Below are 18,846 nucleotides of genomic sequence, written 5' to 3' on the forward strand. Positions count from 1 at the left end.
ACTAATAAATATTGTTACTTTTCTATTACATATCTGAGCATGGAACAAATTAAACTTTGCAAGCTATAATTTATACTTGTCCTTATTATAAGGGTAATAATCTCAAAATAACAGACAGTTTGCAGTTAGGGGAATACAACCATTTGAAAAATGTTATTGGTATTTTCCATCATTAAAGCCTAATTATTTACTCAGCATGTTGTGTCACGTAAATTGGTCAATTTCAGTTCCATATTACTTTCTCCAAAGCTTGAGCCTTCAAGCAAACAGTGATAAATCTCTTGCTTTTTTCAATGTGTTTTAGTGTTACACAGCAATAATATCCACTATGATTTCATCTTGCCTACTACAAATACCTTTTTACTACAGTATTTGTTAGTTCCTTTAAAAATTACATTTTGACATCTTTGTGATGACTTTAATTCTTTTTTTTAATGAATTGAATATTTCTAAAAACTGGAAGACAATTCTTTCAAGTTTTGACCCATAGAGGGTGCAAGATTGAAAAGTTTTTATTGCATATAAATTAATAGGTTTTCTAACAGTAAAGACAAAATAATTGTAATGTAAAAAGCATTTTGTTAGGAATGTTTCAGCAACTGAAATGATCAAAAACTGTAAAATGGAATTTACAGCACCACACTTACAATGGGATATCTGCCTTTTTTTATGCTGTATCACAACCAAGACAGAAAATTAAGCTCAAACATAGACTTCAAATATTCACATTGCAATATAAGTATATTGGACTAAATCTAGAACTGCCAAAATAAACTAGAGTTACCCTGTCCAGCTAAGTTCTTTTACCATTTATATTTCAGCCAAATTCAGTATTTTAAAGACTCTACTACGTAAGCCTAATAAACTGAAATCACTGAAAAACTAATGTTAAAAACCAGTAAGTCATACTCTGAAAATACATCTTGATGGACTTTTGCAAGGCAACAATGGTGCAGTTTTGAAATATTTTCTTTATGTATTTCTCATATGAATCTAACTTTTTATTTTAGTCAAAAATCTGCTTTTTTTGTCTAATAACCTTAAGTTCCATCTATGTGCAGTCTATGTACTTCCATTGTTTTACTGATATTTTCTATTCTGACTAGTTTTAAAAACTTCATAATCAGAAATTATGATACTGCTATAAAAGCACAAGTGAATTCTGCATTAGGTAGAACACACATACCTGTCAAATGCTAGTTACAAACGGAAACTTTTACATGCCTGTTAATTACTGTTCTTTGATCAAGTAACACCTCTTTGGTGACATTGTCTTTGGTGTCTGCACACGTACAAAAAGTAGGAGCCAAGGCACTGACTGCTTCAGTTCAGTAAATATATTGGTATATTTTTTATTTACAGGGGTAATAGTTATGGTATACTAACTGTATGATTAAATGCATACATAGTAAGATGTAAGTAGAAATTTTCTGTAAGGCAGATTGAAATTTTTCATCATACACATTACCAGAATAGCCAAATGAAATGAACCAAAAGTTTGTTCTCACCAACCCAAGCGCCACATTGACTAGATTAAGATTACAATCTTTTAAAAAGGCATCTTTTACCTTTAATGGAAGAAAACAGAGATACTCTTGCTAACAAAGCCAATACTAAAAAACTCGGTTTTGCCTGACTAGACATAATCTGAACAGCAAGAAAAGTTCAAATCCAGGAAAAACACATGCAACACTGATGTATTATATTCCTAGCTGCTCAGTATATGAAGAAGATACATTACTGTGTAGACGGACTGTTAGCATGCCCCACATGCTGAACTTTCAGCAAGGCATTAATCTGAACATGCTCAAGAAATCAGTATTTCATGGCAGAAATTAATTTGCACTTAAACCAACTTCTCTTCTTAAGAATGATTGCTTAAAAATTTTTATAGGGGAACTAACAGGTGTCCACACTGCTTTGGTGTCTTGTTAACCAAGCTTTTATTCCAAATCCATTGTATTCTGATGTTGCAGTCAAGGGACAGTTGAATGAGCTAGAAGGTTCCTCTTAATGACGTTTGACTTCGGAATTTCACAAATTACCAGAATTATGGCTATCTAACAAGTCAGAGAAGGTAATCATTGTTTTTTCCCTCCAGAAACCCCTGATGTGCAACCAACACAATAATAATTACCTTTCTGAAATTTATACAGGATAGTAAAGTTGGTGATGGGAAATTTGGCTGTAATCAAAATCCAGTCAAAAATGAGCATTATGATACATTCCCAAAAGGCTTACTCCAGGCTTTCAACCAGAGCAAGACTGCATGTTAACAAAATTTGTGGTATTTGTTACAGCAGAATGCAAGAATGACTCTTCATTTTACTCTTCGTGTTGTCACTTTTATTTAAGTGATACAATTCTTTCTCCCTTTCATTTGTTTATATTACTTAGGAGTTAAAGCCTTTGAAAAATGATCACAGGTTTTAGATTGGGAAACTACCTAACATTTTGTGAGAAATTTGGAAACAATAATCAGCCTTTCATTCTTCCTGTCATTTTCTACTCCCATGGGCTCTCAAAATCCACTTAGGACAAAGTGAATTACTTCTTGGCTATTTCCAAGGCAGATCAGAGATCATGTCTCTCAGGCAAAATTAATTCAAAGTCCAGATAGATTGATATTTCAAATGAATCCAAGTCATTAAACACTTGCATTGAAATTTTTGTGCCTATCAGATCTTTCTTTTATATTTGTATTTAAGAATGCTTACATCATCTCTAGAAGTGGAAGTTCAAGATTAGCCAATTTCTTATGGAAATAAGTATCTCAAAGGAACATAAACAGTTCATTTATCAAAACCATGCATTTTTATATAATGTCCTTCCAAATAAACGGAACATCAAGACACAGTTACTTCCAGCTATAACTATATAAGCTCATTAGCTAGATCATACTGGTATGACAATTTGCTGGTTTTATGACTAGCAGTACTTAAGTGGTTGTAATTATAGTATCTGAAAGGTAGCATCCTAGTAAGATGAATGGAGAACATCAAAAATATGATGCTTTTTCCTAGTTGGCAGCCACATCCCCTAATGTAGCTAATGGGTTTTTTTGGTAGTCAGCATTTGTCAGGACAAGACAAATAGCTTGTCTTTTGACTTGCATAAACTTTTCCAACCTTTCCTGCTTTGAAAACAGTACTAACAAAAAACATGTTCAAACATAAAGCTAGCTAAATCTATGTGTAAAAACCATATTCACACTATTCATCTTTTTAAACTAAGGTTTATATAATTTTTAAACAACATCAATGTACTATTCAATAGTAGTTGATAATACTCAGGTCCTTTTTTAAAGGAATTTAGCATCAGGAAATTTAAAAACAGAAATTATCTGTTAGAAAATAACACAGATAACCGGAACAGCTTCCAAATTTCCATGTGGCTCCTCATCTTTTCTTTTTCTGTTTTGTAGATCAAATAAATGCTTAATATTTACACTGGATTATTTTGCGTTTAATGCTAATTTCTGACCCGATTTTAGGAGAGGCACCATATTTAATCACATTGCAGAGTAAGCACATTCCAAAATACTCAGAATTGCACAGCATGATGTCAACCATTAATAAAGTCAGGTGTAGAGAAACAAGATGTAAAACAGAGATCAGAGGACTAGAGACAGAACATTGCATAGAATAGTCAAAAGAAAATCAAACATATTGTATGTCATTTATCTCAGAACTAGCAAACTTCACAGAAAAACCAGTGGAATCTTGACTGTATATATGTGAATGGTTATACCTTATTAGAATCCAAACAGGACATGCGATTTACCCAGTAAACGTTTTAATCCCCAAAACTTAAAAAATTATGCTTGTAAGATAAAAATAAAAAGGAATATATTTTAAGTAATTCCTTACAACATCTTACGACATTTGATAGCAGAAAAAAAAAAGCACCAGCAAGCAAAACACAAGTGCTCTGCAAAAATTGCTGATTGACTGTACTTTGAGAATTTCTTCTTAACATGTTATAGCTGTCCTTTCTCTGACAGGCAGCACAGACTGTTACAGGTGAAGATACTTAAAAACAAATGAGAAAAGATTAAAGATATCAGAAATCAGTATACTGTAATGAATCTAGTCTATATGACACAAGAGCATTATTCATCAGTCAGAAAGGTAAGTAATTTAGCTGAATTATACAAAAAATAAAGTATTCCACATTTCTCAGCTAGCCGAACAATTTCCTGTATTGATTTACCTGATTTCATCAGAAAACAGTTTTTTGGTACACCATTGAAGAGTTACTTGAAACAGAAAACATAATGCCAACAAGTAAGCAAAAAATGCCAAACCAAAGCCAAGACTTCCAGAAATAAAAGATGGGACTGTAATGCCTGCTCACAGCCTAATAATGGTGGGATGAGGAAATACTGACATATATTGCATACGTGTGATGGCAAAATTATCTTAGGTCAGACCAAGAAAAGCTGAGAAACTACAAAAAACCCTAGTAAAACTAAAAAACCAACCCATGCTATTTATTGGATGGTATGTTAGCCAGAAACAAAGCACAGTTGGAAAAAAAAAAAAACCTGCAGAGTGAAACAGCTGAAAATAATTACCAACACTAACAAGTGTACAGGAATTATTTCAAAGTAGGTTTAGATCGCTCCTATGCACTAAACACCAGCTAATAGCCGGGGTACATTTTTCAGTTTCATGGTCCAAAAGGTATTTAGTTGATACTGTCATGAACTTTTCTATGATATCAACTGAAGTACAAGAATAGGGCCATTTGGGAACCTTTCTTAATTTCTGGTGAGGAACTAACACTAAGGTAGATCCATCTAAAAAATGTAATATATGCACTGTGTATAAAACAAGTATTCTCCTACATTAAATGTTTTATCACAATTCTCACACCCTAAAAAAGTGTAAAGTAAACAGAGACCCGAGTAAATAGAATCATAGAATCACTAAGGTTGGAAAAGACCTCCAAGACCATCAAGTTCAACCTTTGACCAAAACCATGACGTGAACTAAACCATAGCACTAAGTGCCACATCCAGTTGCTTATGAACCCAAACATACTGTGATATTGAACATGTAGTAATGATGTAAGTTTCAAAAAGTTAGTCTAAATTAAGACACAGTAAAACCATAAATGGAAATTATTACAACACCATCACAGAAATCCATGTTACAACCCATGCTTTTTATGAGAACTTGAAAAGGACAAGGGCAGAAATCAGCTGAAGAAATTCTAGGGTGAAGGTGAAGAAACAGTCCAGACAGACTATACATAGCACATTCATGATGTTTAGTTTTACTTTATTTATATTCACTTTTTTCCCTCCCAAATACTTGAATATTATGCAGATATCATTCTACACCATTACACACAGGAACTACTGTGCTGTAAGAATATCAGTACAGGGTCTTCCAAGCATGACAATCATTGCCTGTGAGTGCACAATTTAGTATCACCCTAACAGACTCAGTCTAACCCAGAATTTCTTCAACTTTAACCTATAAGAACATCTGGTGCCAAAATCTACTTGCTAGAATGTGACCAAGTGTACTGGTGTTTGGCATACAAGAAACAAAGACTACCTTAATTAACACACTTTTTTTTTATTAACAATAGAAAACAGTATCTGAGCTTGAACTAAAGTGTGGGAATCTGCTAAAGATCTGAATTCCTCAAAACTTTTCCAAAGTAGACATGAAAATGACAACACACTTATTACTTATGTGGGCTTCGGCATATTTGACTGGACATAGAGTTTCTCCCCTGCCTTATCATGTGAGAAAGAACTTAGGCTTTTCATTCCAATTTGAATAGGAACTTGCACCATCACTAGCATTTACAGATCTGTATAGGTTTAGTATTTATTTTTAGACTTTAATACTGCTTGCATAAACACATTTATTTTTAACTATGCTTAAAGGTTGCTGCAGTTACAAAAAATATGAGAAGTGTAAAATTTAACCTTGTTATGGTAAACACAGTAACTTGATGTTCTGATGACAATTTCTTGGGCTTGAAGCAAAGCAAACTACTTCTAGAAGACACCATGAGAAGGACTAGCAAAAGCAAATGCAGGTACGATATTAACATCTGAAAATGTATCTGTCACGTTTCTATTTTTAACTATTTGCTGATGCACTTGATGCAGATTTCTGCAATGCCTCATAACTGGAAACTCTTACTTGCTTTCTAATTATTAAATCTAAATAGTCTAATTAGACTAACTACTGTGCATTCCTTTTCTTCATCCACAGACATGCACGGTACCGCTATTCATAGTATTCTCTATTTGAGAGCTGAGTTCCAGGACATAAATTATCATTTCCTGTTGAATGACAATGGTCTTTTCACTCCATTAAAAAGTCTTCCACTGAAAAATATCTAATCAGTATGATTAACATGGATCCTAATGGCCACATCAGATCAAGCAAAAGTACTTCATTATAAAAACAAAGGCCTTAAATTGTAAATTTCAGAAAACTGTGATAAGCTGGCGAAGGACTTCAGAATCTCTTCTTGTCTTATTATCCCTAGTATTGATTGAAATCTCTCCACCTTGAAATTGTTGGTGAGGACAAATCTATTGAGTCTCATTAAATCCAGCATAGGAATGAAGTCCCCAGAGCATTTGGGACCACTAAAGCAGATGCTACACATTTCAGAAAAATATTCTCTATCCTTGAGAATATGAACTACAGCTGCAATATGAAGTAGACATCAATTTGTTTCCATAAAAGCTCTAATGTAAAGGTGTTATTGTAGAATACAAAACCCTTAAAATTTGTACTTAGAGGAAAAAGGTATGTCAAGTCAACCCAACTTGATAAAACAGATTACAGATCTTTACATGCTGCTCACTACAGCTAGACTTGAAAGAGAATTTGTGGTGCCCGATGGATTTACATATAATCCAATGCAAGTTTATGATCTTAGATTTATCAGAAATATTTTTTTCTTTTTCCAGTCTACTGTTTCATACTACACATTAATATCAGCACAAAGATCTGTTTTTCTCAATGGTACCCTGTTAACGTGAACTTTGAATATGTGAGCCAACCATACTGCCTGAGCTATAGCACATTGTGTCTATCTGACCACTAACAGTGAGGTCATTGATCTTGCTGTAAGGGACAATATATCATAGGATGTACACGCTGATAGGCTCAGTGCCATTTGAAGAAGTAGGAAAATATTCCTTTGTGACTATATTTATGGAATAGCTGACACATCCTTATCTAGCTGTTGCAGACTGCATATTATTAATGGAGGGAAGACAAACCGAACACAGATTTGTCTGCAATAGTTTGTTCCTCCCTCATTCAAGCAAAAAAGAAAGACATTTGTACAATTTCTAGAGATGCTGAGTTTTCCAAAAGCCTGTTGTGACTTTGGTAGGACTGCATATCTTGTGATTCAAAAAATCCATGTAACTTTGAAGCAATTACAGTTGGCTGTTTTATACAGTTCTGATTAGAAATACATAATAGGACTGTCATGATTAGGAATTCCTTTCCCCTTCCAAAGTTCTCTCAACTCAACTTGCCACAAACATTAGATCTATTCCACTCTGACTTCAAAAACTTCACTTACTCCTTTTTTCACCTTTTTTTCTCTTTTTTTCCCATGTTTTTTCAGGTACGATATTTTACAAAAAGACAACTTAGCAGTTCCACAATAGTAATTTTTTAGCAGACCTGAGTTGGCTTTTAGTGGTTTAAGAGGCAAACCTTATTCCTTCATGTTAAAAAATATTGAACTCAACACCTCCAAACCAGCAAATTTTAGGGTCTTTTATAAGTTGGAAGTATTTGGTAGCTATCAAAAATTAGGACTTATCTTCTAAACCACATTATTCTTGTTATAAGGTAAGATAGGTAGAAGTTTTAAGTCCTGCCTAAGACTGACTAAAAACTGTGAACCAGCTTTCTGAAGCAATCCTGAATATCGAACCAAATCCAGATTAGAAGCGGCTTGACCCTATAGCTATATCAGTATACCCATCATTTTACATATTACTTAAGCAACTATTTTTCAAAGGACAGATCAAACTCTTTCCCATACTGAAGAAATACTGGCAAAATCACTATTATGCAAGGTAAAGTAACCTATATAAAGAGTTTTGTCATGCTTTAAAACAGTCTAATGAAAATCCAGTTTTATTTTCTTTCATATTGTACTGTCATAGAACTTGTCTGGAAGAATATGGTTTTACAGCCACCAGTGAAGACACTTCCTACTGTCTTTTGTCACCTTTTTTGTTGGTTTTTGGGTTTGTTTTTGTTTGGGGTTTTTTTTGTTTTTTGTTTGTTTGGGTTTTTTGTTGGTTTTTTTATTTGGTTTGGTTTTTGTTTGTTTGTTTACTTGTTTTGGTTTGGGTTTTTTTGGGCTTTTTTTTGTTGTGTTGTTTTGTTTTGTTGGGGTTTTTCGTTTTTTTGTTTGTTTGGGGTTTTTTTATGGTTTTGTTTTTTTGGTTTGGTTTCCTTTTTGTTTGAGTGACTCAAAGGATCCATTTAACACCTTCAGAAGCATTGACTGCAGAATGAAAAATAAAAATCTAGCAACTCCTGACACCTATATTCCCTTTTTTTCGTTCTAGAATTTACTCTGTCTTGCCCCAGCTGGATAAATTCCCCCTGCCTTGTACATGTTCTGAACAACTTTGATGGAAAGTCTACCTGTAGCTTGACTGGGCTACTATTGCAATGCAGAAGAGATTTAATATCTATCATCACTGCAGTCAAATAAACTGTAGAGTTTTTTAGGTGTTTGGGGTTTTTGCCACTCCTTTTGATGTGCAGCAGCTCTTTATGCTGGTATTCCACAACATTTATAATTACCTTAGCAAACTGCATCACATGGTACAGTGTCAAGTAGACAAGAATGTGCTGGGCCCTATGAGCTATAAAATGCTAACCAAACACATCTTTAGAAACCCAGTACTGATTCTGGTTTGACTCAGGCCTAGCTTCACAATTTTATTACAAACTGCATACTCTTAAGTAAGATGACAAAGGGAAGAAAAAGTTTTCGGGAAAAAGCACTAGCAATACACAACTCCAGAAAGTAGTTCCAAGATACAAGAAGGCATGTGAAAGTTGTTTATACAAATTCTTTCTTTGCCTTCTTCCTTCCTAATCTTTCTAAAAAGGAAGCAAATATATCTTCTCTATTTCTTACAGATTGAAAAACATACATCATTTCATAAACCTAAAACAAGTTCTGAGTAGTGCCCCTGACATCACCAAAGATATGAAACTGTTCTGCAAATGTACATACTGTTCCAGCTTTGTGAACTAGTCAACCATTTCAAAAGATATTATACCAATAATTTTTCCAGTTAATTTTTATAGAGCAGGTTTTTGTATCTTAAACCACTAAAATTCTTTGTGATTCGCACAAATACTTTGTTTACAAATGAAAAGAATATCTTCCCCTAAACTATGAACATCAGTTTGGAGAATTTAGTAATTGAAAGCTCCCATCCTTCAGAAGAGGAAGAAAACCATAGTTAACACCAGATTAGACAAAGAAATTTATATGCTTGGCCATCCAATCCTATTTTTCTTAAGATGAAATATAATCTTGATTTTTAAGTCTGATCAATTCAATGTATGAAAGGGGCCATATATGCTGGTATGCAATTAGGCCAATAAACTCTGATACTCAGCTACTTTTGGCAATAATAAAAAGCCAGAGATCTAAAGGATGCAACACTACAAAGAGCTTTGATTACTCTTTCCATTGATATTGAACAGATGGATATTAAAACGAACCCTAAGATCACAAAGCAGAATAACATACTTTTTGATATGATGTTGTTTTAGCTGTGTGAGCATACTCTCAGTCTTGCAGCACTTTTTCTGTATCAGTATTGAGAGTCTGTAGCTGCTTTATCAGCTCAGCCTGCTGTGTTGTATCTTCAGTGTTTTGTCTGTAAAGATTTGGTAGCTCCTCTAACTCCTTCCTGTGCAAAACAAGGAATAAAGAGAAATTAAGAAAAAGAACAATGACCTCTGTTAAAAAACTGTATGCAAATAATTTTATTGTAGGTAATGAGCTTCCTATCTTCATTTATTTTTCTGTCAATTGCCTTACAAACACCCTAAGTTACATGTAAAATATTTACCATATTCTTGTGAGAAATATCTACAAAACAGTTAACTTTCAAAATAGAATGCCTTTCTATTTCCCTGTAATGCTTTAACTGCTCTAAAATAAATCAATTTTCACTACTGCATTGTTTTCTCATCAATATTCAGTTAACTCTTTAGCAGTTCATGTCAAAATGTAAAATATGCAGAACACATCAACTGTATATAAGTTTAATTTTTTTTTACCTATAACAATCAGAAAAAGATAAAACTTTTTTCCTGAACTTGCAGAGTATGTGTGAGGCAACTTTTTTTTCTGAAATGCATCTATTCCCTAGACACATGAAGTATGTCTGCTGATAAATTACTTTTTGTCTGCAGGTACGGCATATTGCAACAACCATAAACAAACTAAGCAAAAACTTTGGTGCGTATTATATAACATAATAAAAGCCCTATGAAGACAATAATAGGAATGATGTTGTAATGCAACCATAGAATAGATCTAATAGCCAGCTTTGTTGATAATTTTACTGTACTACTGATGGATTTTCTAAATTAAGATCAAAGTACAGTAACACTATTAATAATGATTAAAACTTCGAGTATTTTCTGCAAAATATATTAAAAGTACAGATGATCCCTGATGAGTACAGTATCCCTGTTTATATACTTTCTACTTAATTATTTTTTAATTCACAAGTGCATTTCACACTAGTATTACATACAGATACCAAAATATATATTTAGCACTCCAACTAATTTTCTTCCTTATTTCTTCAAAGATTTGTCTCTGTAACCTCTAACACATACATAAGATTTCTCTGACTAGAACTATCATTAACAACAGGAGTTATCACTGAATTTTTCTAATACTGCTGGAGATGTCCAGGCAAAGATTAGTGTAAAAAAAGTAAGCAGCCAATACCAACTTCACTGTTTTCTTCCAGGGAAAACACAGAATGACAAATAAACAATTTTAAGGGAAGTTCCCAAAATTTTTTTCTTAAAACCTATGCCACTAATTAATAAGATTACTCAATATAGATACATCTGAATACAAGAATTTAAATTACATATACAATACAACAGTCAGACAGTTTTATTTTGTTAAAAGGCACCATTTCAGAAGGCCTGTTAACACAGCAACACAGGATAACACTTAAGGACATGCTAACCGTGCTTACTAGGACTTAACACTAAGTCCTACTGTTCTGAATGAATTGTTAAGTAGTTAGTTCCCCGAAGTTAACAAGGGTAAAGGTACATTAAAGACTCCTGATGTAAGAAAGTGCCACTGCAGTATGTATTGCATACTTAGTAATTTAATTCTGTTCAGAAGTACAACAGCAAAAATAAGGACAGGGTGATATATTAGTGCTTTCTGACAGCTGTACAATGAGCTTCCAAACATGCACCTGTTTAATTTCCCTGTGTGTATACAGTAGAAAATGACAAATCTTTTCACTGCAGTTAAAACAGAGATTGTATTAATTTTGCACAGGTTCTCCCATCAGATCTTCATTTGGTTGTGGAAGGGAAAAATATGGGATAATGTTGAATCCTCAAGACTGGTCTGCTATATTGCTACTCTTTAATTTGTATGCAAACATCAATGCAGTTATCTGTGTCTGTCACCTGAGAATGCAGTATTATGGTGTTCTCTAATGGTCGGCCCACAAACTGTATTAAGGTCAATGGGAATCTTTTTTGTTGACTTTATCAGACTTCCAGCTACATCCTTAAGGGGAGGCAGTGGGAGGGAGAAGCTAAACCTTGCAGCCACACAAGAACCACAGCACAGTCAGAACACATTAACATATTTGCTTGTGTTAAATTCAAGGCCTTTTAAGTGTAAGGAAACTCAGCCACAGTTCAGTTACAACACATTTTAAAAATCCAACTTGATTTATTCATACTTGTACTTTAACCTGCTTCCCTCTTTAGTGAATAAGGCACTATTTTTACATTGTAAGTCAATGGGGGAACCTTCTTTTATCTCATTTATTTCATTTTTACAGAGCAATATGGAAATTCTGCTAACCTTAGCAGGTACTATTCAGTAGCCATGTGCAGTACAAATAAATACACAGAAATAAGCACCATTGATAACAATGAGCCAAATCAATGAGGGGAGTTGTTGGGGCCCTCCCCCCCTGCCATGGGGTCCTGGGAGAGGGGCCCTGAGGGGACAGAGATGGGGTTTCCCTGCCCCTGCTCAGCCTCGTTCCCCATTGGTTGTTTTGTGTTCCCCTGCGCGGGCAAGGACCCTCGGGTCCCGTGATTGAGCAGCTCCTGGGCAGATCCCGGCCATGCGGCTGGGGAAATAAACATCTCTGAAACATCTACCAAGAATCGGTCCATATATATTTCTTTTCCACAGGCCATGCTGTCTGATACACGCGTGTTACAGTATCCCCACTGTAACAAATGGTGGGTAATGTGAGCAGAGCAATCCCTGATCCCTACAGTGACTGATTTGTGAGTAAACTTTGGATTCCTCTTCTTGTTTTTGTTCTGCTGTTCCATCTCTAAACTATGGAGGAACTGTGGAAAGACTCTTGGCTCTCAGAGCCGCATATGGACATTTATCTTAAACTTGAAAAGATTCTCGAACAACGGTTTATAAATTTTAGCTTAATTCAAGCCCAAAACGAACTGAAACATTTCCTTTCATGGTTATATAAGAACTTCTACGTTTCTTGGGATTTAATTCTTACCAAAGACTTGTGGAACACCGTTAATTTCTGAGTCAAAATATATGCCGATGGAAGAATATTTTCGTGAATATTATTTAATTACCGAGACTGTTGAGCAATGTCAGCTGTGTCCTGGCAAAGGGAAGCCTGGCTCAGGGACCGTGCGGCCTCTCCCACATAGACCGAGCACTCTCTGAGCAGCAGCGAGGCAGTTCCCGCGCGTGGGCGGAGCGACGCCCCGTGAACGCCCGACCGAGAGGGGCGGCGCACAGGCGGTGGGCGGCAGCAGTGGTGGCGGCGGAGCGGAGCCACACCCAGCCGAAACGCGCGCTAGAGCAGGGCGCGGGGGGCTCGTCACCCGGAGGCCTGGCCAAGACGTGGGCGCAGCCCCAGGCAGCGGCAGTGCAACTGAGAGCAGATGCGGCGGCGCGCGGGGAGCTGAGCAGCGTGGCCCGGCCCACGCGGCCCTGAATGCGACCCCGGGAAGAGCGCACAGGCACGAGCAGCCTCCACGGCCCCAGCAACCCTGGCAGCTCCAATGCAGGAGTGAGCGAAAACGAAAGAGAAAGCAAAAACGCAGCAAGATGGAAAACAGCAGCCACTCCGAAAAAGGAAAAAATCACCGTAGCTAAGGTTTTAGGAATAGTAAAATGGTATAATGTTGAACAAAATTATGGTTTTATAACAAGATGTGACAACCAAGAAGACATATTCGTTCATAGAACTGCTATTAAAAAGAATAACCCTGAAAAATGCATCCCAGGCTTGGGAGATAGAGAGGTGGTGGAGTTCAAAATTGTGCAAGGCAGAAAAGGGTTATAAGCAGCAGAGGTCACTGGGCCTGATGGTGTTTCTGTAAAAGGCAGTATATATGCTAAAAATCGTAGTCATGTTAGACAGTATCTCCATTATAAGCCCCGCCTACAGTCTCCCTTTCCTAATCCCACCTTTCCCTTTTATCCTATATCCTATTACCCCCAGTGTATTCCCAATCCGTTTTTTCACCCATGGTTTCCCTCACAAAACCATGCCTTTGCCAATTGTTTCCCCAAAAATCCCTTTCCAATTCCAAGTGGGGAATGAAGAGGGAAGAAATGAACTATTGTTGTTTAGAGTTCCAACAGGTACAAATGGAAGAAACCCTCTCCTGCCTCAGTTTCCCCACAAAGCATGCCCGGAGAGTCCTGTCTCCCTTCTGTCAGCCTTAAGATGTTCCAGAGAATCTGTTTGGACCTTTAAAGACTCAGGAGGGTGGCTTGTTTTGTTTTGAAACTGTCCTTGTTATCTCATGTTTATCCAGTTGTTTTCAATGTTAAGTTTTAAATCTCCTTTTGTTAAAAATAAACGGGTGAAATGTCGGGGTCCCTCCCCCCCTGCCATGTAGCCCTGGGAGAGGGGCCCTGAGGGGACAGAGATGGGGTTTCCCTGCCCCTGGTCAGCCTCGTTCCCCATTGGTTGTTTTGTGCTCCCCTGCGCGGGCAAGGACCCTCGGGTCCCGTGACTGTGAGAGTTCCTGGGCAGATCCCGGCCATGCGGCTGGAGAAATAAACATCTCAGAAACATCTATCAAGAATCTGTCCATAGATATTTCTGCTCCACGGGCCTCATTTGATACATCATGTTACAGTATCCCCACTGTAACACATTCCTAATTTAAAACTCCCTGTTATAGCGGGGAAACTGCAACACACGTATCAAACAACAAGGCCTGTGGAAAAGAAATATATATGGACAGGTTTATATTGGGTATAGGGTAAAAGGGGAAAGTAGGCTGTGGGTAGGGAAGTTGCTGGGATGGATATTGTTTATAATTTTGTGCATAACGGCTGCCTTTGACTGGAATACCTCCAGGCCCAGTAACATTCACTGCTTGTAAACCCTTCTTTCCTTGCACTATATCAAATTGTACAACTTCCCCATCTCCTACACTTTGCAGGTAATTTTTAGGGTTATTCCTTTTAATGGCAGTTCTATGGATGAATAAATCTTCCCCTGTATCATCTCATCTTATAAATCCATAGTTGTTTTTTACATTGTACCATTTCACAGTTCCTGTGATTTTCGTTGCTACAACTTCTCCTATCACGTGCTTGCGTGTTTGTCGTGGCTGCTTGTCCCGCATGGCTGCTGCCTCGCCAACTCCAATGTCTCTGTCGGGCCCTTGCGTTGCGGCTGCTCCGCGCCCTCCAAGCGGCGCTGCTCCGGCGAGTGTCTGGGCTCTGCGCAGCCCCACATTGCCATCGCTGCCGGCCCCGCGCCTTCTGAGCAGTTCCGCTCCGCCATCTCCACACTGCTTTGAGAGCGGCCCCGTTTCAGCTCGGCGCTGCGCAGCTTCTCATGTCACTATGGAAACTGCCGCTTCTCGCTCTACAAGGCTCTCTGAGCCATGTGCTCAGAGTGGGCTTCCACGCCGACCCCCAGTTCCTGGCTGCTCGTGGGGGCCGCCTCTCTGCTGCATGTGGCCCACGGCACCCGCGGCGCCTGCGGCATCGCTCCCTCGCTCATGGTTGAGCGGCCGGGGACCCCGAGACAGGGATGGGGTCTGTGATAAGGCGCGGGCTCCCGAGGGGGCCGGGCGCATCCAGCACAGGCACCTCCGCTGGCACGGCTGCAGTCACACGCTCCTGGGATGGCGGTCACGCGGCCTCGGCCACGAGATTATGGCCATCCTTTGCTTTAGGGGTAATGGGACCATACAAATGCTCCTCAAGAGCTTCAGTGATTACAAGGCATCCACAGAGCGGTTCAATCACTAATGCATGTTTTGTTTGATCCCTCATCTCACACAAGATCTTGTACCAAAAGCACTCGAGACTAGTTCCAGGAGGATTAATATCAAAAAGTAAGTCTCAAGAAATATAGAAGAAATTTTTGAAAAGCCAGTTAAAAAAATGTTCTAGATCTCCCGGAACAAATACTTTCTTGTTTTGTTGTTCAAGGATTCCTTTAACTTCTAGATACATTTCTTTCTGTGGTTCAGAGAGCCACACTTCCCATGATTCTTCCATAGTCCAGAGAGAATATCCAAACCAAGGTGAGAAGAGAGAGATCTAGAGTGGTTTTTACTCACGAATTTTCTGTCCTTAGGGATCGGGGATCGTTCTGCTTGCAATTCTCTACCATTTATTACAGTGAGGATTCTGTAACATGATATATCAAGCAAGGAGGCTGTGGAAAAGAAATATATATGGATGGATTCTTGATAGATGTTTCAGAGAGATGTTTATTTCTCCAGCCACGTGGCCGGAGCTCTGCTGAGGAACTGCTGCAGTCACGGGACCCGAGGGTCCTTGCCCGTGCAGGGAAACACAAAACAACCAATGGGGAATGAGGCTGACCAGGGGCAGGGAAACCCCGTGCCTCCCCCCAGGGCCCCTCTCCCAGAGCTACATGGCAGGGACCCTGACAGGAATGGCAGGGAACAAAGATGTTGATGAAATGACAAGTGAGGGAGCTGTGGCCTCGGCTGGCCAGCAAAAGCAGACAAGTGGATATGCAGAGAAAAGACCTTGTGGTGAACAGCAGAATGTTCAGGGAGGACCTTCACCTTAATGCACATAAATAAGAGAGTGCTGACAGTATGAGAGAGGTTCTTAAGGGTCTTCCTGGTGATAGAGAAATGGATGTTAATGTCTTCACAAACAACTCAATCTGAAAGAATCAGCCAAGTTCTGGAAAAAAGGCTGTGGGGGTCTTCACAAACATCAAGCTGCACAAGTTTGTCACAGAACCGAGTGCAGTCTGAACTTCAGGGAAAAATGTGCAGGCTTAATAGACTTATGAATATTAACTTCTCCACCCAGGGTGGGCTTAAAGCCAATTCTAACAGCCATGCAATGAATTATGGTGGGGGGGGATACTCTTACGGGGGAATATGCAGTGGATGATTCAGAAAGGTTGTACCTTCCTAGTACCTCAGCCAATGGGGAAAGGACGAGGGCAACACGCAGTCAGGAGTTTAGGAAAAAAGGAGGCCATGTCTTCCAAAAACCCAAGAGAGACCCCACAGGGGTATGGCCTAGTGAACTCTCTCCCTTTATTCCAATAAAGTTGATTCTTGCAGGACTCCTCTGTCTCCTTTGTGGAAACTGGCCTTTGACAGTGTGATTTTCCACATGGAAATAAGCATAACCAGGTGCCTATCTGAAGCTGCTGTTCAAATGGACACAGCACATCCCCATGGAAAATGACAGGAGGAATGAGAGATCTATCTGCACCTGCTGGACTCATTGGGATCACAAAGATAAGGTGGGACAACTCACATGACTGAAGCACTGCCATACATGGATACAAGTTCTTTAGGGAGGCCTATGTTCAAAAAGAAGGTTCTGCAAAACTAGAGCAGTCAACCACATCTTAGTCTGTGGTGATCTATTTACCCATGGCTTTTTCCTACCCCAGATTGTTCCCCACTCTGTTCCTTGCCCCTAGCTCTGGGCACTCCCTCAGGCTCTCCCTATTGGTTCCTGTACCCCAGCTCCGCCCATGTACCGCCCCTGTGCCCCTGAGAAAACCCCCCAGCACCCAGACCAGAGGTCTCTCTGCCTCTGAGGGTCATTGGGACAAGATGAGATAAAAGTCTTCTCAAACCCTCATGGGAGACCCTTCTCACCTCCTTTGCCATCACTGGTTGTAGCGCTGATAGCTGACGGAGCAAGATCGCGGGGCCGTCTGAAATGGACCGCGGGAGGGCGACCATGGTTGCACTGCCCTAAGCAGCCCTGCTGAGTTCTCAGGAAAGCTGCAGCTTGCTAAGCTAAATCTAGCGACTACAACATTAGTCCCTTGGAAGGTGATGGACCATGTAATGGAAAAGATGATCACTGGGAGTCATAAGGGGAAATAATATTCACAGATTCATGGAATATTCTGAGTTGGAAAGGTACCACAAGGATCATCAAGTACAACTTAAGTAAATGGCCCATACGGTGACTGAATCCACAACCTTGATGTTACTAGCACCACGCTCTAACCAACTGGCCTGGCAGCCTTCTCTGAGGGAATTACTGTCTCAGTGGCTAAGGGGTGAGCACTGAATGTTCTTCTTTTTGATTGTAGTAAGAAAGACTTTTGACACAGTCTCCCAAAAAATGCTATAGACAGACGGATGAGGTACAGGCTAGATAAGTGGACGGTAAAGTTCCCTTGAACTGGTAGAACTGCTGGGTTTTAAGAGTTGTCATCAAGAGCACAAAGTCCAGTTCAAGGCCAGGAACTAAAGGAGTAGCTTAGGGGCCACAACTTTTCAACATCTTCATTAATGACAATGGAACAGAATGCACCAAAGCAATTTTGCTGATGACACAAAAAAGGGGGATGGCACAACAGGTGTTTGTGCTGCCATTGAGAGGGACCTTGGCAGACCAGACAAATGGCCTGACAGGAACCTCATGAAGTTCAACAAAGACAAGTGCAAATTACTGCCCCTAGGGGTAATAATCCTGTGTAAAAGTACAATCTGGGGACAGACAAGCCGGATAGCACCTTGCCAGAAAATGCCCTGGGGGGCACCTGAATTGCCATCAGATACTAATGTGGCCTTGTGCTAAATGCCATGACATCTTGAGCTGCACAGAGGATACTGTTGCCAGCAGGGCAAGGGAGGTGATCTTTCCCCTCTAGTCAGAAGTTTTAAGGCACATCTTGGTGCTGGGTCTGGTTCTGGGCTCCCCGGTACAAGAGAGACACAGACATGGCTGGAGTGAGCCCAATGAAGGGCCACAAAGATGATTAAAGTATTGCAGTATCCGCTATACAAAGAGAGGCTGGGAAAGCTGGGTCTGCTCAGCCTGGAGAGGGAAAGTTCAATGACAAATGAACTATCAACATCTATAAATACCTGATGCTCAGTGAAAGGAAAAGAGGCAATAAGCACCAATAAAAACCAAGTGAAATTCCAGCTAAAAGTAGTAAAAATATTTTTATCCATTAAAAGTGGCCAAACACTGGAAAAGCCTACATAAAGAGTTTGCAGAGTCTCCATTCTTGGACATACTCAGATTAGACACAGTACTGGGCAGCCTGCTGTAGCTGATACTGCTGGAGCAGAGGGCTAGACCTGCTGAAGGAGC

At 39.0% G+C, this 18,846-nt stretch overlaps 1 protein-coding gene across 1 annotated transcript in view; it reads right to left on the reverse strand.

Moving 5' to 3' along the window:
* Positions 1–18,846, reverse strand: part of CNTLN (centlein) — a 189,935-nt gene that overhangs the window by 118,558 nt on the left and 52,531 nt on the right. Inside the window, 1 exon segment of the mRNA XM_048292410.1 lies at positions 9,787–9,949. Within this exon segment, the coding sequence (XP_048148367.1) occupies positions 9,787–9,949 (163 nt within the window).

The sequence above is a fragment of the Corvus hawaiiensis genome, chromosome Z, assembly GCF_020740725.1.
Source record: "Corvus hawaiiensis isolate bCorHaw1 chromosome Z, bCorHaw1.pri.cur, whole genome shotgun sequence".
NCBI classification, from domain to species: domain Eukaryota; kingdom Metazoa; phylum Chordata; class Aves; order Passeriformes; family Corvidae; genus Corvus; species Corvus hawaiiensis.